General features: G+C 54.8%; 1 protein-coding gene across 2 annotated transcripts in view; it reads left to right on the forward strand.

The window, feature by feature from the left end:
- XXYLT1 (xyloside xylosyltransferase 1) overlaps positions 1 to 23,114 on the forward strand; it is a 39,186-nt gene extending 16,072 nt beyond the window's left edge. The window contains exons 3-4 of one of the 2 annotated variants that reach the window (XM_074593192.1): positions 7,634 to 7,766; positions 22,011 to 23,114. In XM_074593192.1, the coding sequence (XP_074449293.1) occupies positions 7,634 to 7,766; positions 22,011 to 22,407 (530 nt within the window). In that variant the 3' untranslated portion in view covers positions 22,408 to 23,114. Of the gene's footprint in view, positions 1 to 7,633; positions 7,767 to 16,521; positions 17,871 to 22,010 lie in introns of those variants that run through there. The other variant, XM_074593193.1, reaches the window with a different exon arrangement.
- Positions 23,115 to 25,906: the final 2,792 nt, after the last annotated feature.

A 25,906-nucleotide genomic window follows, 5' to 3' on the forward strand; every position in this document is an offset into this window, starting at 1 on the left:
CTTTTTTTGGTTTCCCTTTCCGTCTCACCCGCTCATTGCTTCACAGCTCTCCATCCGCACTGCTTTGTAATTTATGGCAACCTGGAACTAAACCTTATTTTGTCTGATTATAAGGTTTCCTGCTGCTCTTCCTCCAGGTCCAAAAAGTATCTTCACACTCCTCCCCCAGCAGCACTGTATATAAAATACATAGCAAGCAGCACTTACGGCTCCATCCTGAAAGCTGTCGTGTGCTCAGCGATCTCTGCCTTGGAGTCCGGATAAGAGCCAAGGTGTTGAGCACCACTAAATATTAGTCCCTCAAACCTTGATGGATTACGAGGAGACACTTGGATGCACAGGAAAAATTAATTTCCTGGAACAAACTGCATCCATCTCCTGTGGAGTCTTCCCCATCCCTCTGGAAGTGGCTGCAGGGTGTGGAGCAAGGCGAGCAGAGCGATGCTGCTGTCAGCACCCGGGGCCATCACTGCGGCACCAGACCCCTGGGCTCACCCAGGTGCCTGCCCTGCGTGGGTGGTAGCAATGATTTGTCATCTGTCTCTGGCAGGCAGCCTAATTTTTTAATTAGCTGATAGGCTGGAATTGCTGTGCAGAAGCCGCTACTCTGCTTTGTTGGGTGCCTAATTGGTGCTACAGAAACGTGTGTCACAGTGTGGTTAGAGGCCAGAGTGCTTGGGCACATCCCCCCTCGCCTCCTGCCCTCCCCTGGCACCCTGTTTGGAGGGAGGGGAGGCTGCTTGATGGGGAGGGGGGCTGCTAGGCTGCCCCAGGGTGCAGAGGGGACCCTTGGCTGCACGGCAGAGGCAGGACCTGTGTTTAAGTGGCAGCTGGAAGGTAAGCTGTCTGCACCTTGGCAAGCCCCGCCGGTGCAGGGCTTTGTAGGATTGTCTTCTGTGGGAAGGGTGGGCTCTGGAGCAGCACCAGGTCCTGGGGAGGGGGACTGCAGCTCCCTGCAGTCACTGGTGTGCTGGCAGCGAGCTCTGCAGGGCATGTGGTGCCTGCGTGCCCCTGCCTCGGCTGCCGCCTGCTGGGCAAGGCTCTGCGGTGTTGTTGGGGTCATCTGTGCGGGCAGTGGTGATTAATCCTGTAAGCAGAGGGGGAAACTTTATCTGTGGAGAAAATAAGGCCTGGCAGGGGGAGTGCACAGCCGGAGGGGAAGCCGCTCACGGCCCCGCTGACAGCAAGAGGGAGAGCAGCCAGGGGCAGCTGGCAGCGCGGGGCTGGGGGCAAGACAAACACAGGGAGCCTCTAAGGAAGGGCAGGATGGAGAACCCTGTGTGTTTGTGTAAATAAACCATGCATATCCATGCCGGGCCTGCTGCAGCTCAGCCTTTTGGGGGCAGCCGGCTGCTTTGGCTGGGCAGCACCCTCTGGGTTGTCTGGGGACACTCCAGAGCCTGTCGCCTGCCCTGCGCCCACGCCTGGCCTCAGTGCTGGACATGGGAGTGGTGTTTTCTTTGGCCGTGGGTCCCTCTGAGCCGGCGAGGGCGGAGGATCCTGGTTTTGCAGCCAGCACAAGTGGCTTTGCAGAGCCACGCGTTGCTGCTGGCAGGCACTCTGCCCGCTGGAGCAGGGTCTGATGCCGCCCTGCTCCAGGAGGTTTATTGCCCAGGGCAGTTATCCAAAAGTCACTGCTGGTCCTTCACAGCTCCTGGTTTCCTTGGGATGTCATCCTGTCGTGATGGGGACAGCTAAAAAAAAATCATCAGTAGTTAGAGCCAAACTCAAAGCAATGAAGAAAAGTGGAAGGGAAGCTGTCCAGGTGTGCCCAGCATTTGCAGACTAGCAGACCTAAGTCCTCCAGCCCCACTGAACCCAACTTGGAGAGCCTGGCCACCCGGCCCTCTTCCTTCTGATGGTTCAAATCAAGTGCAAAATGCATAGCCACTCCCTGGCCCTTCCTAAGACCCCCAGCCACAGCTCCGCAACACCCAGAGCTGCAGCCAGCAGGGGACACTCCCGTCCCTTTGCTGGCTGGTGTCACCCGTGCTGGCTGCAGCCACTGCTGTCCCTGCAGAGGGTCTCTGAGCTGCTCAGCGTCTGGCAGCTGTCTGTCCCTGCCCATCACCCTGGCCTTGCGAGGCCATTGCACCCCCTGCACGGTCTCCATAAGGATGGAGAGGGCTTCTGCATCCTTGTGTTGCAGGACTCGCTGCTGCTGGCTCCATGGGGAAAGGCGGAGCGGCATGCCTGGGTTGCACAGAATGCAAGGCACGATCGGCAGTTGCAGTGGTGTCCTCCTTGAGCTCACCTCTTCTGCTCTGCATGGGCACAAGGCGCCAGCCTCTGGCCCTAGAAATTGCTGCTGGGATACAGAGGAGGGGCAGGGAGATCGGGATGCTCCCATCCGATACATGTTGGAGGAGTCTCTCCTTGTTGGAGTGGTCCACCAGGGCGCTTAGGTCCTTAAAAGCAGGTTTGCTGAGACAGGCACCCTGGTGCAGTGGGTGTCAGAAGCAGAGCCAGATCACTACCAGCATGGGTGACAGGCGTCTGCCTCAGGAGCGTGTTTGAGGTTTGGGTACAGTGCAGCCTGGCAGGCCTGTCCCCTCCTGACATCCCACCACTCCCTGCAGCGGCTCTGTTGCCAGACCAGCTGCAGGCAGGATTTTATACTCTGAGGAGGGAGCTGAGCTTGGGCCAACACGAGCCTGTCGATGGGCTGGAGAGCTGCACCACCTCCAGGAGGTTTCAGTTCTTGCTGCTTCTGCTCTAAAGCTGTTTAAACCACAGCTCAATTAATAGCAATTAAGACTAAGCTATTTGTTAGACAGCTTCTGCCCTTTGCGTTGTGATGACAGCTCTCCGTTTCGCTATTTGTTCCTGGATACAAGGTGTTATTATTTTCACTCCTTTCCCCTCTCTGTAGAGTGACGGCAGCTGCTGGTGGTGGCATCCCTCTGCCCCAGATCTGGCATGGTTTGTATGGAAGAAGAGGGTTTGGAGCCAAGGCCAGCGCTTACACCCCAGCCCGGCACCTGCGCTCTGGGCTCGGCTTTGCCAGGGTAGCAACCCCCGTACAGAGAAAGTTGTTGGAATGAGCATAAATGAGTTTGCTTGCAGAGTAGACTGTGCTGCCTGCAGAGGCCAAGCTGGGGGCTGCAGGGTCTTGCTTTCCTGCCTTGTCTAAATATTAGAGCCCAATACACGGTTGGTGAACCACCTTGGGCGCTCCACACCTGTGCCCAGGGGTGCCTGGTATTCAGGAGGTTTGTAGCTCATGTAGGAGCCTCTCAAATCACGTCATACTCCAGAGACTAGTTTTGGCCATCACTAGGTGACCTGTGGGTGCCCTGAGTGCACACGGAGGGTGTCGGCATTGGCGTGCATGGGGAGTACACGCTGCTGCTACCTGCCTCTGCCCTGGCTGCCTGCAGCACCGGAGAGGTAGCAAGTCACTGGTGGCAAGGGTGCCAGGGCAGGAAAAGGCAAGTAGACAAGAAGGACATCTCCTTTGCTCCCTTCCAGTTTCCAGCTGTCAGCTGGCATTCCCAGAGCAGCCAAGGGAGTCATGCCCGCAGGCTCATGTGCTTGGCAGCTTCCCACAGGCTCTGTGCAGTCCCCGGCGTTCGCATCTCCTGTCATCCTGACCCTCCATCTATCCCCTTTCTTGTAGTTTTACATCCACTGTTTAAATCTCTGGCAGGCCATCCTCTCAACTAGGGGAAAATAATCCTAGCCTATGGGCAGTGGCTATTACCCTTCCAGCCCTTCTTGACCTGCAGCCTACCAATGGGCAGGGTTGCTTGCTGAGCATCATCCCCAGAGCCGGGTCGGCCAAAGCAGTGCTTCTCCTCCCAGTGCCCCTTTGCTGCTGCTCATGCTCCCACCTGACTCTTCTGAGAAAAGTGATTTGTTCCCAAGGCTTGCACCACGAGTGTCAGTGGGGTTGTCCAGCTCACTGCATGGCCGCCTGCTCCCGTCCTGCTCTGTCCCTGCTCTGCCATGGGGTTGGTGCCTCCTGGGAAGAGCCATCAGACTTCTGCAGAAGCTGCGTCCTGCCAGAGGGGCTCCTGGGCACTGCTCAGAGCATCCAGAGAACCCGATAGGCCCCTTGGCATGCACCCAGGGTCCCTGCCCATGTGCTGGGGTGGCTCTGCTGGTCCCGGCAGAGGATGCTGGGCAGCAGGGCGCAGAGAAGTGACCTCTGCCCACCTGTGCCCCCTTGCTGGATGGAGGCTCTTGGGGGAAGGAGGGAGCATTCACATGAGAGGGGGTCTGCACCAGCATCCCTGTAGAGTCCTGCTCTGGGATAACCTTGATTCTCCCTTTCTTCAGCAGCTGAGCCCTGGTGCAAGGCAGCTTGAGCACTGATGCTGGCTTTCTCTCCTGGTTTCCAGCACTGCAGACCCTGAGTGGGATCACGCATCCCTTCAGCTGGTCTTTCTCCTCTGTATGTGGCTGGAGGGAGGGTTTGAGCCGAGCCTGGAGAGCATGCCTCCTGCAGCTGCTGGTATGAGGCTGCAGTAAAACATTACGAGCGTTAAATGGGGCCAGCCTGTGCTGTAAAGCTGTCACTGCTAATGGAGATCATCTCCACTTTGAGTGGCGTAACTCCCCTTTACACACGTGGCTGGAAGAGCTGGAGTTGAATGAAGCAGAGGGTAATATACAGTATGGCAAAGTTGGAAAACTCACTTGCTGAGCAAAATACTCTCAGCCTTTTCTCATATTTCCATCTGGGCCCCTGCAAGCAGTTTGTGCCTAAGAGAGCACGCAATTCCTCCACCCCTTTGTCCTGGCAGCCAGGACAAAGCGCTTGGTAAAAGGGCGAAAGAGCATGATACATCATAAATATTACTGCCTGGCCCCTTGCCAGTCCCAGGCAGAGAAATCGTCTTGGCCATTAATCTATCCGTGCAAGCTGCATCTGGCAAAGTGGCACTTAATGTCACCCGCGCTCATTTTTGTCTCAGTGTTGCAGTTCATGCTTGCTTTAAAAAAAAAAAAATAGGAAAAGGAAAAGTACTTTGCGCTCTCTGGGTCTAATTTGTTAGTGAGTTTTTCGTGGGGGGCTCCCCAGCACAGTGTGGGACCCGTGCAGGGTGCTGATGCTGGGGCAGGCAGGGCTGGGATTAGAGTTTCCCCCAAGCTCAGCTTTCATTCTCCGCTGTGATTAATTGCAGTTAACGCTCATCTGTAATTTTAGAGAACAATTGGATGACGTGCCTCGTGGCTGATTTAATTGAAACCTGATGAGGCGTCAGAAGGCTGCTGAGCAGTGGGGTGAGCTGTGCTGGGATCCCCTGGGAACCCCATCCCGTCTCCCTGTCCTTGGCAGTGCTTTGTGGGGCTCAGGCTCCCCTCCCTGTTTCTCTTGGGCTGAGCTTCTGCTGTAGGTCCAGGGTCTTCTTGTCCTGGAGATCTGGTTCTCCTCGCCCTGGAGTTTTGTCACCAGTCTGGATATTCTCAAGTGCAGTAGCATTAAGGATTTGTGGTTTTGCATGGCTGTGGTATGGATCGCTGGGGAGGTTTGGGGTCTTTGGCTTACATGTCTCCTTCCCTGTTGCAGAAATCCTCCATGCCGCCTGTTCATCTGCTTGAGTTGCACTCGCGATTTCTGAGGCAGTTAGGAAGGCTGAGGGAAATTGCTTTCAGGTCAAGACCTGCTTTAGCCTGTAGTGAATTACTACGCCTGGGTTTTAAATCTTTGCAAACAGAAGATTATGGTGGTGGTAAATAGGAGGTAGGCCTGGGGATTGCTGTTCTGCCGGCTGAAGGGAGTGTGGCCTTTCCCTTTAGCAAATAGAGAGTGATGGATGTTAAAAAATAAATTGAGATACAGCCCGGGTTGTAGCTTAGATACTGCTTCTCCTTGATTTATGTTTCTGCTTGGATGCTTCGCAGAGTAAGCAGTATATTTCTTGCTTAACCTCATGGGGCTTTTTCCTGCTTAAATGAGGACAGCATGGTAGATAGGACCAATGGCCAAGAGCCCTGGATTAGTGCAGGATCTGCAAAAAATTTAGAGCTGCTGTACAGCCCAGCGACTGCTTGAAACACAAACACCAAGTGACGAATGTATTTGAAATGGCAAAGCTACGTTCCTGCGCCGGAGGATAGCTGCTCATGCCTGGCTGCTCTCAGCATCGCCGGGTCTCTCGTCCCGACAGTGGCTCTGGGGGCTGAAAACAGAGCAATTGCCTCCTGCTGTCGAGGCTGTCCCGAGCACGGCGAGGCGAGGGGGTGAGGAACCACGGTGTTGTGAAGGCTGGAGCGTGGGCAGCACTGCGGAAGTGCCAGCCTGACGGGAAGCCCTGCCTGTAGCCACAGAGGGTGAGGGCAGGCTGGGCTCATCCTCCGGCCTGCCAGCAGTGGGCAGGAGGAGGGCTGGGGGCTGTGTTCGCCGATTGCTGTGGAGGCGATGGTGACAGGCACATCTAACCTGCAGGAAGCTGTAATGGCACCTGTGCATGGTGAGCGGGGCCGAAACAGGTTGACACAGTCTTTATAATCCAATTAGTGCCGAATGCTAAGCAAGCTGGCCAATTTGCTCTTGGCTTTTATAACACATATAAATAGCGGTGACGTTACAGAACGCTGTGGGGGATGGCTCCACTCTGCTCAAAGTCACCAAGTAGGGCTGAGTTTGGCTGGCTAGAAGATGACTGTGGCGTTGCCCGGGCCTTGGGGAACCCGTCTGATGGTCCGATCTCTTGTAGTGTTTGCTACATTCCACTTGGCCTGCTGCAATCTGTACAACATCCCCAGATCCGCCTGGGGCAAGCAGTCTTGATGAGGCATTATCTCCTGCACCCTCTCCTAAGCAACATCTCCATCAGTTGGTCTCATGTGCTGCAGAGGAGACTGATGAATGCAGGCAGGGGCCTGACCCTGTTGACAAGCTCAGGCCTGGCCTTGGTAGTGTCCTCCTTCCTCTCCTCGTCCTTGACTTTCCTACTGCAAATGGAAGATGCTTCCATGTCTGCACGACCCTCCTTGTCTCTGACAGAGTACCATGGGCAATAATAAAGTTTTCCAAGCTGCTGCAGACCGCCAGCAGTTCTGTACAGGCAGGGGGCTGTCATCTCTGCCCTTGGGGAAGCCCCTGTCAGGCTGCTGGCAGCTAATAAGTTTCTGAAGGTGTTACTGAGGGTGTCAGGTGGCTGACTGAATTATGGACGTTGTCCGTGATGGGAATTGCTCTGATACGTCAAGCCAGGGATGGATGCTCTGCGGGCTGGAGCTGGGAAACACCTGTGGAGTTGTTAGCTTTTCCCACAAGTAGGTAGCAGAGAGTAAGCATGGGGTTTTGGGTGGCTGCTCCTGCAGAAGCACTTCCAGAAATGGAGAGCCTGGGTTGAAGCCACCTCTTGCTTTTGTCAGTTGTATGGAAAACCAGTCTTCTGGAGGGGAGGAGTGCGTGGGTAGAAGTAGGAGGTCACCAGAAATGGTTTCTGAAGTAAATAATGTCTAAAATATGCGGTGGTAAATGCTGTCGTGATGGTTGGAGGTTGATAGCTTTATGTAGAGGTTGCAGCTGGATTGCGTTTGCCCTGAATTGGCTGAGTCTTGCCCATGGGGCTGATTGCACCAAATCCTCATTGGGTGTAATTCATCAAGTAGTCTTTGGTAATCACTGGTTACAATTTTGTCTTACATAGATGACTTTTTCTCTTTGTGCTTTCAGAAATAACACAGATCATCCAGGTAGACTTGGACCTGAAGTACAAGACCAACATCCGAGACCTGTTTGATGAGTTTGACAACTTCCCGGAGGGAGCAGTCATTGGGATTGCCAGGGAAATGCAGCCAGTGTACAGGTACAGCCCGCTCCCCATGGGGGGCAGGGGGTGGGCAGCGGGCGGCTGGCGTATCTTCTCTTCAACTCAGATTGATCTTTGGAAGTAAATCAAGGGGGAGGCAGTCTTCCTGCTTTAATCGCTGCAGGGGGACTTAATCTGAAACTTGTAGGTTGGTATGAATGGAGCGTACAGTGTTGCTGTGGTTTCCTTGTTCTCACGCGCCATCGCAAGTCTTCCAGAGCCAAGTTCCTGGTCATCGGTGCCAAAATCCATGCCTAGATTATAGCACATCTGCTGGAGGTGTGTTTGCCCAGCCACGCTGTGATTGCATTCTGAAGCATCGGTTTGTATGTCGGGGGTCAGAGTTTTGGCTGTGAATAGTGCAAAAAGTAGGGGTTGAATTTGGGCAACAGTGAGGTTCTGGGTCCCTGGAGTGTCTGTGTGCCTTCTGCTGAAGAAATATTCCGCCAGGGAAGACTGAGTGGGCAACTCTGGTGACCTGGAGTTGCAAACTTGAGGGTAGTCCCATGGTCACTTGCTCTTCAGACCCTTGGTCCACCAGCTGGTGCCGACTGTGGTGGCAGCTAGCGGTGGGAGGCATGCACCGAGGGGTGGCCTAGCTTTCCCCACTCATGGGCCACTGGTGGGCTTCAGGGTGGTGCTTAAAGAAATTGCTTTAGTTTAGCCTGCATTGTTCCAAGCTTGAACCTCAGGTTCTGTTTTAATCCAGGGTGAATCAGATCATCAAGTCAGGATGCCTTAATGGCTTCACAGCTGAGCAGAGTTTGAGTGTCTGAGATGGCTTGGCTAGATTGGCTAATCTTAATGTAAATGTTCTTGGAGAATAGATAAAAAAGCTTAAGAGCTCTCTCTGTCTCTTCCTTTCCTACTGGAAGCCTTAATAGTGAGATCAATAACTGAACCTCCTAAGACATGTCCAGCAGCACTCTTGGGCAAAGGCAGAGCTGCAAAGATCTGGAGCAGCCGTTCTTGCTGCATGTACATCTGGATTGGATGAGGGTGGAGACAGAGAGAAGTTCACCAGCAGGAGATTGATGGTCATTAATCACAACCGATTGTTTCCTAGAAGCCCAAGCCAGCTGAGAACATGCTCATGAGAGCATTTCTATTTGTTAAAAATGCAGAAGTCACCCCTGTTCCCGCGCTGGAAAAAGACATCTCTCTGCCCGTGGCAGAAGTGTCATCTCCCCTCCTGGCTTGTGCTCTTAGCAGGGAGAGCTGGGACCAGAGGAACATGGATGGTGAGGTCTTGTCTTCATAGGGCATCACCACGCTTGGAACATGGAGGGCTCCTGGATCTGCTTTGGGTGTCCTGGCAGGATTTTAGTGCCCAGAATGGTAAATTGTTAGACCTTAAAGTGGGATGGAGGGAACAGCGACAGCCAAGTGTGACCGCAGGGCCGTGTCACACTGTCAGCCTCAGTCAGCGCTGCCCAGCAGGGCAGATCCCGTTTATTAGCAGCCCAGCCTCTGTGGGATAAATTAAGTGTCTGTTTGCCTGCAATTAGTCCATAGTGGAATTGCCCTGTGTTTCTGTCTCTGCAGGGATCCGTTCTGCATTACATTCACGCATAACTAGAGAGCAGGGATGGTGTTCTGATGCCTGGATGTGGTTTGTGGGACAGGGCATGCCGGGGGGGACAGATTTAAGCTTTGGGGTGCTCCGCTGGAGGGAGAGATCTCTGGCACGGCAGGGGACAAGGCACGGGACCGCGGGGCTGAGCACTGAATATCTGACCTGAGCCGAAGCTGTGCTCTCCCTGCTCCTGCCGCCTGCAGTGGGGACAAACAAGCCAAGCAATAACAGCCCTCACAGGCTGCATTTTTGGGCTGAACTTTCTGTTGTTGCAGTTTGGATGTTCTGGGTCACTTTGGGCTATGTTGTGCTTTTCTTCTTGTGCTGTTTTGATCTTCATGTGAAAACAAGTTCCTGATCCTTCTTGTCGCCAGATCACCCGGCGTGGGGCGAGCTGTGCAAACGCCAGCCTGCCCTCCCGCCGAGCCCTCCGCCCTGCGGGGCTCGCACCTCGCTGCTAAAAGGGTTTCCAGACAAAAACACGAGCTGATAAAGCCTGAGTGTCTTTGTTTCATTATTTTTTTTTAACAATCTTCGCTATTTTTATACTTCTAGCAAGATAAAAACGCATTCTAGGTGTGAAATAAGAGGTGCCAGCTCCAGCCGTGTGACTTGCCGTGTGCGCAGGCTTGAAGCATCAGTTGAGAAAGTGGTTGTGGGGGTGGGGGAGGGTTACAGGGTGATGGTGGGGTCTCTCCTTCGCCATTTGTGTTTTCCTCACCACTTCACCCACAGCTCTCTGCCGCACCAGTGCTGCCCAGTGTGATTTATCCCAGCATTGTTCCTTTGTACTCAAAGCGTTCCCAGCAAAAGCAGCAACGTGATGTGGTTGGATTTGCAGACGAAGGAGATGCCAGCATCCTGGTATCTGTTCCCACAGCAGACCAGGAGGTGTTTTCCAAGCAGGACGGGGTGCCTGAAGCTGCGGACTGTGGCTGTGACACTGCAGCAGCGTGGGTGCAGCCTTGCCAGCAGTTGTGTGGGGGTGAACCATGGCTGCGCCAGCACGCATCCAACACCAAGGCCTTAAAAGCAGAGTAGCCAACATGGGGCAAAATGTCAGAGAGCTTGGGGAGAGTCAGCAGAGCTTTACTGAGCTTGCTTCGGAGCTGTGGACTTGTCACCCTTGGGGCAGGGTAGGCTGGTCTGGTTGGGAAGGGTCTGTGTGCCATCTTCCCATCTCCGCAGCGATAGGGAAGATGGATGGAGATCAATCCATTTGTGTTGGATCCTTGTTACCTACTTGGCATGTAAATGGGTGCAGGTGGTAAATGGGTGCAGACCAGCATATTTTGTAGACGATGCACCATTTTCTGGGAGGCAGTGCTGTTTCCAGCAGCTGCCCGTTGGTTGTCCGGCTGTAGGCTGCACTTCCCAGGCACGGGCTGGGACCACACAAGGCTGGGGCTGCTGCGCTGGTGCACCAAGCAGTGCTGGGCACAGGCACTCGGAGGAAACGGAGGACTAAGAGAACAGCAAATAGGAAATGTCCCAGAGCCTGCTTGCACATCCTGAAGGTAGGGGGAAACCTCCAGACAGCAAAACAGGATGGCATGGAAGCGTTTCCACTTGTTTGACTCATGCTGAAACAATGCCCGGCTGCTGTTTGTCTTGGACAAATGCATTTCTCTGAGCAACAAGATCTCCTGGCCCTCCTGCAAGGCAAGCGCTGGGGTTTAACTGTTGCGCAGCCTGGAGCTGGCCTGTCCTTTAAGGTGGCTCAGGGTGGGTTGAAGTGGCCTGTGGGGAGCGGTAGCTGCTGCTGAAGCTGTACATGGGTCGCCCTGCAGATCCACCTCCCCTCCGTGCCCGGCAGCATGGTGTCTGGCAGAGGGTCCTGGGTGCGGAGGGGGAGGTTGCAGGAGCCCATGGTGGGTGCTGGAGTCGGTCTGAGGCCGTCAGCGTCAGATTTGCTTCTCTCCAGCCGCAGCGGGGGAAGCGGCACTCTGTCCGTAAGTCAGTCATGTTGTCCTTCCTGAGGCTTTTGGACCCAATGTGTGACATGGGGTATGGTATGGTCAACACCCCTGTGGATGGGGTCGCAGGCAGAGCTTTGTCCCACAAGGGGCTACCCCCACTGCCGGCATTGTTGGGGACACTGGTATCATACACTAGGCTCATAGATACTCGTGGGCTTTCCATGGCAGCACTGGCTGGCTCATAGATACTTGTGGGCTTTCCGTGGCAGCACTGGCTGCCTCCTGCCAGGTTGATGTTTTATGCTGGCCTGCAGGCAGAGCCTCTTCCCAGCACTGACATATGCCTGCTCATGTGTCTGCCTGCACAGGATCCACACCACGGCCAAGACCGGGAGCTCCTGCTTCAGCAAGAAAGATTTTGATGGAAAGATTAAAATCTGCATCTAAAGTTTGCCTGGTTCGAAAGGCTTTCCATGCAAGGACTGCTTCTGTAGAGTCATAACCTTAATTAAAAATCCTGTTGTCCCCTGCAGCATTTCAGCTACTCAGGCGTGCTTGGCAGTGTCCTGTTCACCGGGCTACAAAGGGCGGGCGGTGATGCTCTGTATAAATATTTATGTTGCACTGGGCCTTCCATTCCGGATCCTGACCAAATTGAGAAGTCCAGGCCTTCCTGTGCTCTTAGCCTTGCTAAGAAACATGCAAGCAAGGATTGCAGATGCAGCCTGCAAGCCAGCTACCAGGCTGGCAGGCAAAGTCATTGTCCCCAGGGCATGAATGAGGTGCATGGCTGGCGTGGCGAGTGGTATAGCCATGGTCCGAGCTGTGATGGGTCTGAGTGATGGGTAAGAGAAGCACAGCTTGCTGTGGGTCAGCCTCCTGAGCGGGCATGAGCAGCAGAGGCTGCGTGGGGGCACAGCGGACGTCTCCATCAGGGCATCGTGAGGGCATCTGCATGCAGATGCTGCTGCAGCCTAGACCTCCCTGGGGGCCTCTGGGCCAGCCTGACTCGGCTCAGCGCTGCTGGGTGCCAAAGGGAGAAGCCTCCCCATTTTGAAGCAGCCTTGCGGCTGAGATGAATGAAGTGGGGAAACACTACGGCACTCCCAAAAATGTCCTAAAAACTCTCTGATTACAGAAGGCAGAGCCTGAACCCTATTATTCTTACTGAGTTTCCTGGTTATAGGTCCCTCTGGTCACGCTGGTGGTGTGCAAGAGGAAGCAGGACAGCCGTATTGATTGCACAGCTGCTCTCAGGAGCCTTGGGCTGACCCCAGACCAGTGTGCTGCACCGTGTTCCCCGCTCCCATCCCCATGGCCATCCCTGCCTCTTTGCTTCCTACGTGGTGCCGGTGCTGTTACTGGCTCTGCCACATGGCCGTGGGTTCAGGGTGCCCGCCAGTGCCAGCACTGCTTGGGGTCCTCAGTGCTGCCCCCACATTGCTCGCCTTGGAGGTCTTGTTGGGGAGGACCTAACCCGCAGGTCCTCAGGCAGGTGCTTTTACCCCCTTGCTCCAGCTGGAGCAAGGTACCTGCTAACTGCCTGTGATGGTGAACCTCAGGAGAGGTCCCAGACCTTCTCAGGTTCAAGGGTGCATGTAGCTGGGGCTGGATGGGCAGCTGCTGCTTCCGTTCCTGCCATTGGGTCAGATCTTCACTGCTAATAAAAGCTGGAGGCGTCTTGGGAATCCACAGTGCTGGAAATTATGAAAGTTTGTCCTGCAGGAGAGGATGTCTACATCAAAGGGACAGCTACAGACTACAAAGGACCGACGCTTGAGTCCTTGTATGGCTGCAAGGCCATTTGCCTTTGTTTCAGCCTAAAATCTAGGGAGAGCTTGAACAGGACATTATTTTGTGGAAAGCAAAGGCTTTGTTTCTGCTTGTGATCGTGTGGGAGCTGCTGTAGGTGTGCTGTGCGCTGCTGGGTTTTGTTTGTTTTAAGAGCTGGTAAAATAACCTAGAGAAGCCCATTAATGAGTGGAAGCAAGCTTGTGCAACCTCCAGACCCGGAGGCATGGCACTTGCAGTGCTCGATATTTGCTGGGAGCTCAGCGGCAGCAGTGCTAACTCAGTTTGTCAGATGTTTGGAAGAGGAACGGAGTTATCCTGGGCTGTGAGCAGGCTAACGCTGAATCCGCAGCCAGGCCGGGCTGTTGGCGCATCTGGGCTGAGACGGTACATCCTGTACCTTCTCTTGGGATCTAAAAAAACACCCCAAAGTACTGCTGACAGCTGCGAGCAAGGAGGAGCAGCTGGATTCCCTGCGTATCAGCCCAGGCAGTGCTGGTGGTTGTTAAGATACAGCAATGCAGGTGGGCTGTTGCCTGGGATGGAGCTTTCCAGAGTTGGAGATAACCATCTCCAGCAGGCAGGTGCTTCTCCCTGAGTTCACCTGGTTTAGTGGGTTCTTCCTGCAGGCAGATTGCCCTGATTTGGAGACTTTGCTCTTTTCCAAGTGCTTTTGCCCTGGGGGAGCAGGGAGTTGCCTGCCACGATGGGATCTGTGTTTCCCAAGCCCTTCAGTCGGAGGAGGCAGGAGAATTTGCTTTCCCTGTGCCCCGCCAGCATGGTGATGCCAATGGTGACTGCCCACAGTCCTGCAAGCCGGACCCTGCACGCTTTGGATTTTAAACCATTTTGAGGCTTTGACTTGATTTGTTGCTGCTTGATACATGGGGGGAACACTTCTAGGAATTCTTTGGCAATGACTGCCCAGAAGCAGTCAAAATTACAGAACAGGCAGAACCTGCAAGAAACTGGCAGCAGAATTGATTTCAGGAATTCAGCGTTACTTTCTGATAAAAAAATATGTCCAAGAAGTGAAAGGGTTTTGTTGTTTACATCTGTGCACATCATTATTATGTGGGACCCGTTGCACTTATTCCCATTGCCAAGCAAACTTGAAGTGTCATTTAAAAACAATGAATAAACTGGACAAGATCTGACAACCACAACTGTGCATCAATTAGCATGAATACTATTAATAATAATAATAATAATAACTGTCCCCTTTGAGATACTGGGCATTACAAACATGATTTTTTCCGACAACCAACAACCAGCTTGTGTGTGTTTGGATAAGGCAGTTGGGGTTCTCCAAGCATGGATTCAAGCTTTCCCTCCAAGGACTTTGCTGTCTGCAGAGAGCACATGTCAGTGGTGACCATCATTTGCAAGGGCTACCTGACAAGTTCACCATGACTTTGCTATGGGGCTTTTTTTGTTGGCCATAGCACGCAAGTCCAGGGTGTGTCAGGTGAGCACACATCGGTTACTGTACCTGCACTTGTCTTCAAGTCCTGAACTTCTCAATTTCAGCTCCTGAACATCTTGGGTTTGGTGTCTACAGGTAGGTGTCACACCAGTGGCATCCTGGGGTTGCTGGTACCTGTTTGCACTGGTAGGTCATCAGCCCCTGCACGCTAAACCTCCTGAGCAGGTGATTAGATCCACCTGGGTGTTTACACAACTGCTGTCATCTGCAGTGGTTACTTTTTTGACATGGGAGAGCATAAACTGAAGAAAGAGCAGGGCTATGATGCATTTTGGGAGGTCACTGTTTGGTTTGGTGTTGCCAAGAAAAATGCTGTTCATGGGTAGTGGCAAGGCTCAAACTGGCCTGTGCAGTGCGGGTATTCGTGACTCCTTGCGCCCCAGTGAAGGGTTTGCAGGGTTGTAGGGGGGGGAGTCTGGGCTGTAGATGCTTGCAGAGGTCTCAAACCAGCCCTGCTTGGCTCTTAAATCTGCTGTGGAAAGTGGCTGGTGGGGCTGAGCATTCGGAGGTGGGCCAGGAGGAGCAGATGGGCCGCTCTGGCAGCCGGAGGGCAGCTGGGGTCGCTCGGCAGAGGGCTTCCTCACCGCCACTTTGTGGAGAAGGAGCCGAAGCCCTTTGGTGGAAGAACAAACAAACAAACAGCAGGAAATTGAGAGGTTTTGCTGCATAGTTGGGATGCTTTGTGGAGTGATGAGGTGCTGGGGCCATACAGGGAAGCTCCCAACAATCCTCTGGAGGTTCCTGCAGTGCCCTCCTGCTCTCTGAAGCTCAGTGGCAGTTCCCTCCATGCCAGGACTCCTCCGTGGCAGCACAATGTCCTATGGCCAGGACTCCTGAACAGGGATAGAGGGATGGTGTTTTAGAGTGCTCCCATGAATGGGCTGCCTCTGTCATTCCCCAGCGCTGAATAAGCGGATGGTCTGATGCACTCAGCCGATGGCTCTGCACCACCACTAGTGCCACGGGCATCGTATCTATACAGGGAAGGAAACCGATGCGACCCAGACAGGGATTTATGGTCCCACTTCTATACGGAGGGTGATTTTAGCACCGACATGGGGTGCAAAAATTTTAGATGGTGAGGGGGCCTGGCCTTGAAAATCCATGTCCCAAGGAAATGTTTCACTTGTGAGCTGCATTCATAAGTTGCTGCTAATCATCTATTTAAGTGTGTCCATTTTTGGACTGCTAAGTCCATGCAGAAATGTAATCATCAAGAATCAATTTGCTGTTCCAAATACAGGCCTTTTAAAAGTTTGGCATGCAGGCTGTGCTATAGTAGAGACGAGACATAATTTGTGCATTACGTGAAAAGTTTATTAAGTAATTACTGACGTCTTCAATGAAGAGTTCAGTCCAGCGGTTTGTCAGCGTTTTGCAGGGGAGGGCTGGAGGTCCTGCTTGAGCTGGACCCTCGCCCTGAACCCATCGGAGGAGGGTAAGGTGATCCTCGTGTGTGCACCAACGCATCCTGCCCTTTGTCCCTGGCCAGTAATTGGGGTTGCTTTGTCCCAGGGTGACATTTTCCCCTGCAGAGCTGGCGGTGCTGCTGTGTTGGCGATGCCATTGCACATGGCTGGGTGCATGGTGCTCCCGAGAAGCGTGGAGCCAGGATTTCCTGGGTTACACAAGCTGCTCAGCCTCACTAAGGCGCTCTGGGCCAGGCTGGTACTGAACCTGCCGCCCCAGCTCCTTAAGGGGTTTAGCATTTGCACATGGGAAATGGGCAATTAGCAACAAGGGCTGCTTTGTTGCAAAGCATCCATCTGCAGCAGGGCTGAGCTTGCCCAGCCAAGGTCTGGCAGTGCCAGGGCGGGAAGGGGGAGCCTGGGTCAAATCCTGCTCTGGATGCAGCCCTGGGGCAGCTGCCTTCCTCAGACTGCAGCAGAAACTTGGAAGGGCTCATCTTGACTGCAGCGATGCCTTTTGGTGGCGGCGAGGTGGAGGAAAGGCAGACGGACTTTTCCCGAGGGTTAATCTCGGTCAGAGAGGTGGTAAGGGACTGGCAGCTGCCTGCCACGGTGAGGGTTAGCCAAGAGGAGGAGAAGGGTGCAGGGAGGTTTCTTGGCAGTGCTCTTACTTCTTGCTGAGGATTAGGGGGAAAAGACACCATCATCTTCATGCCATCACTCTTCCCTCTCCACCACCCACACCCTGTCTTCTGGGCGGGCCAGAAGCTGCTGTCGGCGGGGTGCTCCAGGCTGCTTGGGTTGCTTTTAAGCCTGTATCTGTTGTCTCTTGAAGTCTTTACAATTATTTAGCCCCCTCTGTTTGCTCTCTCCCCCTCCATTTCAAACATGTCCTCCCATCCCCATCAGGACACTGCGTACTTCCCACTGAGTCTCCCATCCTGTCCGTCTTCTCAGCTGGCTTGCCAGGACCCCACAGGTACTAGCCACTCAGCTGGGCATTGCTTGTGAGGACCACAGCCACACGTCCTCCCGCCCGCCCTGGAGGTGCGCAGGCAGCTGCATGGAGCGGAGGAGCACGGCGCGCTCGCACCTCGCAGCTTATTGCACAGGAACAGCGGCATTTGCCAGCAGCTGCAGCTGGGGATAACGCCGCCAGCCGTCTGTTTTCTGGCTCGGGAACCGAAAGGCTTATTTAGAGGTAGCAAGAGTGTGCACTTGTTGTTTTAGTTGGTGTTTGGGCTGGCAGGGCTGCTGTCGGAGTGGCACAGAGAGGGATGACCGGCAGCCCATGCTTCCCTTCTGCACCAGGAGCCCCATGCCCAGCTGGCTGTGGCTGGGGCTTGGGGTCCCCCAGCTCCTGACCCCCAGGACAGAGGCTCAGTGACAAAGTATGTCCTCGAGGTGCTGGCGCATTGCTGCTGCCTGTCCTGCCCTCCCAAGCAGCTGGCCCAGACTGCCAGTGCTTGTAAGAAGTGCGAGCAAACGAGTGAGCTCCAGCAAGGAATTTACTGGTCCAGGGATGTTTATTGCATCCACAGTCTTGCAGGCCCCTTATTTTTATGGGTTTATCCAATGGCTGTTGGCTTCTCTTCCCTGTTTGGTGAGGGAGAGGCTGTGCATCCTTCTGCTCCGGGTACCACGCTGCTCAGGCTCCTGCAGTGCGTTCAGAGACCCTGCAGCCTTCCAGGGGCATCCTGTGACCGCAGTTGCCCTGGGGCTGGCCTGCCATCTGGTTTCACTTCACTTCTTTTTGACCTGGCTCCTCAGTTCCCTGGCTGCAGTGCCTGAAGGGGATCCCACAGACTGTCCGTGTTTCTGGAGATGCGGCCACATGGGGAGGATCCACGTCCTCATCAGCAAGGCCAGTGGCTACTGCGCAGCTGGTGTGGCAGGGTTGCAGCCTCTTGAACATCTCAGGTGGGTACAGTGTCCCTGTGGGGACAGTGTTCCGGGCTTGCTGCTGGTCACCCAGCTGGCAGTAAGTCCTCCACTCTGCCTTTCGTGCCAGCAAGGGCACCCTGCTGCTTTACAAGCAGTTTCCAGCTTATCCCATGAGGTTGTCCCATAACCCAGAGCTGAAGTAAATGAGTGGAAATTCATGGGTTTGGACATAGTTTTCCCCCACCCGGTGTTTGCCCCTCGCTGTGCAAGAAAGCAGGAGAAGGACCTGCAAAATACAGCTGATAGGTGGAGCAGTCCCTTCTTCCCCTGGCAGCTCTCCCCACTGAGGCATTTTAAAGAGTGCGATGGCAGCTCTGCAAGCTGGGGCTTGTGGCCGCCGGCCTGCGAGCAGGGGAGGTGCAGCCGGAGTGCCCTGCACTGGGCCAGCAAGGGAAGTCCTGGTGGAAGCAGGGTTTTTTTTATCTGGGCTGCCCGGGCCCAGCATTTGAATGCTTGGAAATGCTCTTCTCCAGATGTTTCCTAGCACACGCCGGGTCTGTTTATAAACAGCTCCTCAAAGCGAAGCCTGTCGGGGCTGCGGGCGGGCGCTCATGGCAGCAGCCCCGTACGGCTCCCCTGCACCCTGCTATGGGGTCGGGGGCCCAGTGTCACTTCTTTCCCTCCCGTCTAGAGAGGCCAGGGCGGTTAACAAAAGCCTGAAATGCCTCCTCTTCCTTTCTCCTCCCCTCCTCCCAGCCAGCAGCTTCCTGCCCTGTTGCGTCCCGGTGGCCGGCATCTCCAGGATGCTGTCCTGCCCTGGCTTTTGCTGCCGGGGGAGCGGGGAGCCCTGCCTGAACCGCCAGTCCCAAGGGAGATCTCAGCTGCTCCAGAGGCTTGGGAGGGGGAGACATTTTCATTGCATCCAACCAGAGTTTTAGTTCCTTAATGGAAAGTGTTTGTCTTGGGGGGGACTGCACCCTCAGCAGCACAGCCACCCCCGGATCCTGGCAGCACACTCATCAAGCCCTTGTGATTTGCCCCTACCATGTTTTGCCAAAATTTAATCCAGGTGCCAAAGGGCGATGTCAGGCAGGACAGAGCAGCGCAGGGCGCAGCGGCTGGTTGCTGTGCTTCCCCAGACCCATCTCCTCCAAAGAAAATGATGGTCTCTTATCTGCTGCTCCTTCCTCTGCCAGCTGGGTGGAGGTGCCTTCCAGCCACGCTCTTCTCTGTTCTGGCCCCTGCAGAAGGAGTGAGCCAAAAGCCTCTATTAGAAGGACAAAAGCTGAGCGAAATCCAGGCTAAACAGATGCTGCCAGCGGCCCTGCCAGAATACCTTCCCCTCGGTTGGCCCGAGCCCAGCGCTGGAAAGGCTGCGGCGTGGTGCTGTGAGCAGGTTCCTGAGCTGTCAGTGCTGCGAAGCCGCCTGTGGCTCGTTGCATCCTGGATCTCACCCCAGCATCACTCCCCGGGGATGGCCCGTCCTCCCCCCCCAGCCCCACACACGGCCGGGGAAGGATGGCCCCGTCACGCCAGCGCCGGGAGGAAGGGCTGAACAATTGCTGCTTGTCGCTCTGTCCCCTCTCGCTGCAGAAAAGGGCAAGTTGCTCCCTTCTCGTTACCAGCCATCGCCAAGTAATCCTCTGGGGAACGGCATTGCTCAAAAATTGAGTCATTTGATACAGCTGTGCTTTCTCCCCACTGCAGCTTGGCTGCTGCGGCAGGGTGATGCTGAGGGCTTGGGCACTCACACTTTACCTATTGTAGCTGCTTGCAGGCGCTGTAATTTCATCCCTTAGCTTGGGCGGGGTGTGTTTTTGGAGGTAAGAACATGAAAGGAGTAGTCGGCTCTGCTGCTTTGGAGCTGGAAAGGTGCCTCCCTCCATGGCACTGCTCCCCCCCTCCCTCCTGCCAGCTTTCAGCATCATTTTTTGGGCACGGGGATGGCTTTCCTGGCACTGCTAGGGAGAAACAGAAAGCAGAGTATGCAGAGGTGGGCTTGAGCCGGTCTCTGCTCAGAGCCCTGGACCTGAGCACCTCGGGAGGCTGATCGGTGCAAGGCTGGGTCTCGTCTTTGCAGGCTGAGCTTCCCTCTAATGCTGCATGGAGAGCGCTTTGCCTTCCTTTTCTCATGAGCATCCACGAGTCATCTTTGCAGTGGCCTGGTGCCTGTCCTCAAGACATAACTGCTCTTTGCACGGACAGAGCCCTTTTATTACTTCCCTGCCCTTTAGATCAAATGAGCGTTGCTGCCCATGGGCTCTGATGAGGCAGCGAGTCCTCTGCTCCCCTTCCCCTGGAGGCATGGAGATGGCTGCTCAAAAAACTGAGCCTTCCTTTGATGGAAAACTGGCACTTGGAAAAACCCATTCTATCCTGAATCAGGTGAAAGGGAGTGGTGTTAAGACCCTTAATGATATGAGAAATATCATAAGTTTGAATCTAAAGCATCTAAATGAAAAGTTGTATGGAAGTGATGCTGCGTGATGGTTGTGGTTTTCTGGATCAGGAAATAAAAAAAAGTGCTCACGGTTGACATCATTAATAGATCCACGTTTTCTGACGGGATAATTCTGCTGGTGGCTGTTGAATCCTGGCTCTTGCCTTGGCCAGTCTGTCAGTGCTGTGCGGGGATCCAGAGGACAGGCCAGAAGGATGGATTTAATAGTCTGATCTCTGTAGAAGCTGTAGGATTTCCTGAGCGAGTGCCCGTTGGAGCCAAACACAGCTGCTTACAAGAAAAATTTCAATTTAAATGTTTCCAGTGGGGGAGTACCTACTGCTACTCTGGAGCTGTCCCAGGGGCTAATGTCCCTGCGTCTTCTTACATCTGACTTAGCCCAGCTTCAGCTTCCAAGAATGGGGCCACGTTAAACCTTTGGGTGCTAAATCCATGCTGTCTAGCAACAAATTCTTGTGTCCTGGAGGTGCATGGAGGCTTTAGTCGGTGTCTGACAGATTCGGACAGGAGCCAGTGGCAGGCTTGGCTTATTCTGTTTAGCAGTGTTTCTTCCAGACGTTTTCACAGCAAGGTGCAAAAAACCCTGCTGTAGCTTTACCTTAAGTGTTAGGGCTGGAAGGAGAGCACGGTGCTGGCACCCCTGGGCTGTCAGACGGTGGGGTGGGGGCCGTGGGTCCCTCCTGCCCTCCTCTGAACCGCAGGCTCGGTCAGCTCTCAGCTGCACGGCTTTACAGCAAAGGATGCTGCCTGAGGCAGAAGACTTTCAGTCTGAATAGAAACGATTTTTTTAGGGCAGATTCAACCCCAGCTGCTTGGATAATAGCATGGGATGAATTCAGCTCCTGCACGTGGGAGCAGCCGGTGTGTGTATGGTGGGGTGCTCACTGCCCCAGGGCTGAGGAAGGAGCCAAAGACATTTTTGGGCTGCCTGCTTAGGTAGTCTAATTTTTTCCCATTTGAATCACCCACTGGAGTTAGTTTAGTGGATTGCTAGGCTTATGCCGCTCTCTTCTCCTTGGCAGCTGGAAATTAGATGGTGAAGATTGAGTCTGCCAGAGCTGCTACAGCTGAGCCTTCCTGGGGCTGCAAATGCTGAAGGCAGTGCTTATTTAGCTAATGAGGTGTTGCCATTGGATTTCTTTTTTTTATTTTTGTTTTGAAGAAATAGTTTTGCCGCTCAGATTTATTTCAAGCCACCTTTTTGCACAGCCTCAAACTGGGGCCCATCTTTGATCCGGAAGTTTCCCATAATCAAATAATAATAATAATAATGATGCTGGGAGCTCTGCTGCCGAGATCCCATTAACTGCAGGACATTTCCATGGAGTGGGGGCACTTCTGGTGGTTCACCCTAGGCACCGGGGATGTGGTTTTGTCTCCCCGCACAGCCGTGTGAGCAGTCACGCAATCATGTGTCCTCTTGGCTCACCAGAGTGATGCTGGTAGAAACAGAAAGGGCTTTAGGAGAGAGCAAGAAGAGTGGTCTGAGGTCTGGACGATATCCTGTGCGGGGGGATGGAGAGGGCCACAGCCTGTGAAGCACTGGGCTGCTCTAGGAGGCTGGGTGCCTCCTGCCAGCAGAAGACAAGCACGGCAAGATCCCTTGGGTGGGTTGTAGATCCTGTGCTGTGATTCAGACGTGCCCAGACTTGAGGTGGCTGCTCTTCAGGCTGCACTCCCTGACTCCCCTGTTCCTGTTTTTCCTCTCTTTGCAGGCACACGTTCTGGCAGTATCGCCGCGAGAACCCCCAGACCAAAGTGGGGGACCCCCCTCCTGACGGGCTGCCCGGTTTCAACAGCGGCGTCCTACTCCTGAACCTTGAAGCCATGAGGCAGTCCAAGCTCTACAACCAGCTGCTGGAGCCCGCCATGGTGCAGAAACTGACAGAGAAGTACCACTTCAAGGGCCATCTCGGGGACCAGGATTTCTTCACCATGGTGGGGATGGAGCACCCAGAGCTCTTCCACGTGCTCGACTGCACGTGGAACCGGCAGCTTTGCACATGGTGGAGGGACCATGGATACAGCGACGTGTTTGACCAGTACTTCCAGTGTGAGGGTGAGGTCAAAATTTACCACGGGAACTGCAACACCCCGATCCCTGAAGACTAGGGCACCCGCCGCCCCTGGGAGCAGCTCTGACTGCAGCACGCCCTGCACCAGCAGTCCCTCGGGAAGGGTGGCCAGCCCTGATCCTTTGCATCCCAGGGCTATCCCTAGGGATCCCAGGAGCGTCCAGTATCAGTCCAGTAGTTGGAGCAGAACATTCGCAGTCGCCATGCCTGGGGCTCAGCTCCTGGCTCTGCTTGGGGCAAGTCCGTGGTGCCCCTCTGTGACACGGCCACTGGGACATGGGGACAGCCGAGGAGCCATCAGGTGACCGCTGCTTTTGCACATGGCAGGGTGCGGTTCCATGGATGCTGTGCAGCTTTGGCTTGTCTCGTGATCAGTGGGAGTCCACAGCTGGGCAGTTGTGTTTCGTTTTGGCGTTCCTCGGTGGCCCATTTCTGCACCTCATGCAGAACATCCGTCTGGTCCCTCTGGAAAGCAGACACCGTTCTCAGGTCATCTTCCTTTTGAAGCATTCCAGAAAGGCGAGAGGGTTTTAAAGACTAAAATGCTGCTTTAAATTGGGTTACTTACAAACAAAAACTGAATGCTAGATGAGCTTTAAAGCCTCCCATTGGTTCTTCTTAGCAATAAAAGCTTTACTGCCCTGTCTTGTCTTAAAAGCGTTCAGTGAGCGTGTACCAATAGGTTCATTTTTCTAGCTTTGCCTTTAACCTTTTGTACGAGAATAAAGCTGCAGATGTAAAACATGCCCGGTTGTTTTTCTGCGGCACAGCGGAAGTCCTGTGCGATAGGAGGTTTCATGCTTTTCTTATCATGATTAAAAAGTAGTTGGTGTATATCTGTTGGGCGGTTGAATGTGGTGCCCCAAGTAGCTTATCGCTGTGATTATCCCATGTCTCTCCCAAGCGAGGGATGCAAATAAATGGGCCGGCACACGAACCGGATTTTAAAAAACTATCATCTTCACCATAGCCGGGGCTGGTTTGGAAGGAGCCAGGAATTGTCCGTGCTGTGAATGAGCGGGCTTCAGGCATGAGCACTCTGCTCCCTAAATAAATCCCATCTGGGACGGCCCGGCCAGCACGTACCAGGTCCTGCGCAGGTCTCTGTCGGAGGAGGTCACAAGGGCATTAACCTGCTTTCAGCCCTGCTTTTTTCACACCGAGCTGGCGTGTGCCTGTCTGTGCGTCTGGGTGTGTGTTTGTGAGACGTGCACGTGCAAGATAGAGGGATGGGGACCTAATTATGGCTTAACCTAATAACAGCCCACGCAGTGTGTGGCGGGAGTTTCCTGGGCTCCTTCCCCTGTGCCCGTGAATGAATGTTTATCTTTGCCGAGGGAGAGGCTCTCCTCCCTCTAACCGACGTAAGGGGAATGCCAGGCTGCAGTGCGGGCTGCAGCCCTCCGCTTTGCTGAACGATCCATTTCTAAATAGCACTAAAGCTCAGCTTTAAGTATTTTCACATCCCCAGGGAAGGAACAGTGAAGAAGTGATTAAAGGTGAGTGAAAGAAGCAATAGCCTGCTGTATTAGACTCAAATTTTCACCAAAAACCATGATGATGAGGGCCCACAGTGCCGGGCAAGGCAAGGGACCGGGGTGCTGGAGGTTGCAGTGGGACAGGATTCGGGGCGGGCGATGCACCCTGGCGATGCACCCTGAAGGACGAGGGGTTTGCAGTGAGGAGGGTTTGCAGCAGCTCCGCTGAGCACTGCACCCGGCGGGCACGCACCCTCCCAGGGACTCTGGAGGGTGGCTTCGCTTGGTCGGTGCCCGCTGTCACTTAGATGTGATCTGGGTGGGGACATCCCTGCATTGCACGGTCAGGAGCAGCCCCGGGAGCCACCCACCTCGCCTCTGCCCTGGCAGTGCCAGGCTGCTTTCCCAGGCTTGCTGGGCGAAACGGAGAGAGGGCAGGGCTTCCTGGAGCAATGTCACAGTCCCGTGGTTGGCATCGGTGCTTTGCAACCACCCTGGCATGTCCTGAGGCCACACCAAGCGTCTCCCGGGGCTGCCCCTTGTGCACAGCCCCTGCTGTGCCCAGGATGCTGCTGTGGGGACTCAGCCCTGCGCTCGCCAGCCAGGGCACACCGGTGGCACCGGTGGCACCAGTGACACAGTGGGCCTCGCGTGCCAGGGCGGGACCTTGCTGTCTGTTTGGAAATGGCTGTGCTGGAAATACAGGCCAGGCAGCTCATGTCACTGGCCCTGGGGAGCGGCTGCCGATGAGCAAACGTGGCTTTTCCCCGGGGCTGAGCAGCTCTGGGGTGGCTCTGGGTGTCGGGGATGGCCTGAAAACACCATAGTGGGTTTGGGATGGCACTGCCACAGGGTGACACTGGCCTCAGGAGCCAGGGCAGTGTGGGGACAGGTGTCCCCCTGCCCCACAGCCACCCCCAGAGATGGGCCAGGCGCTGGGCACCCTCCACCTGTGGCCGAGGGATGCTCTCCACAGGGTTGGGAGCATCTTTCCCTCTCCATGGGGTGCGAGGGGGCTGAGAGGGGGGGTACCCCTCCATGCAGCCACCCTGGCCCCAGGCTGAAACCTTTTGCCTGGGTATTTTGCAAAAAATGTTTCCATTTTTTGTCTGTGCAAAATGGCAGTCCACTGGGAAACTCGCTGCATTTTTTTGACTGGGAAAAACATGGTAAGCGAAACCTTTAATTCATCTCGGGGAGGTTTTCCCCCAGGCGCCACAGACGGCCAGCGGCACAGCTCCCCATGCAGCAGTGCCTGCACCCCCTGGCCCCCACCGTCCCCGGGGCCGTGACTAAGCACCGCAGGCAGCATGGGCCCGCACGGCGCTATATATAGACCCTGCACGCAGCCGGGGCCGTGCTGCCTGTGTAATTATCTCCCCTTCATGCCCTGCTGATTGCAGGCACTAATGAGCTCAGCTGCAGAAGCCGCAGCGGCGTCGGGCTGCCAGCTCAGCCTTTTTGAAAGGTGCTGCCGCTGGGTCCACGCTGGGGCAGAAGCAGAGCTTGCTGTGCTTGGCCGGGGTGGCAGCACCCCCGCGGACACCCCACAGCCAGTGCTCAGCCTGCTGGCGGCTGCCAGGCCATCCTGTGCCTGCCCTCCGGTGATTATTCATGGAAGAATGGGGACGTTCCGTCCCCATCCCTCCCTGCCCTCCAACACCCTCCTTCTGCACAGCCCAGCCTTAGACAGATGCTGCTCCTGGCGGACAAAGTCGAACCTGAGCATCCCCTCCTGGATCCCAGGCCAAATCTGAGCATCCTCTCCTGGATCCTAGGCCAAATCTGAGCATCCTCTCCTGGATCCCAGGCCAAACCTGAGCATCCTCTCCTGGTCCCCATGACACTGTCATTGGGACCATCGCAACCAGCACTAGCAACCGCTGGCAGAAGCACGGTAAAAGATGCTCAGAAAGCATTAAGCAGCACCGATTTGCCACTGGGCACCACCCGTTTGGTAAAACCCAGTGGCCTGGGTTTTACACCAAGGTTCCTCAGCCCAGAGCTCCTCCATCATGCCTGTGGGCCTCCTGCTCCTTGTCTCCTCACCCGCTTGCT

Source organism: Larus michahellis, chromosome 6 (genome assembly GCF_964199755.1).
Source record: "Larus michahellis chromosome 6, bLarMic1.1, whole genome shotgun sequence".
In the NCBI taxonomy this organism is placed as follows: domain Eukaryota; kingdom Metazoa; phylum Chordata; class Aves; order Charadriiformes; family Laridae; genus Larus; species Larus michahellis.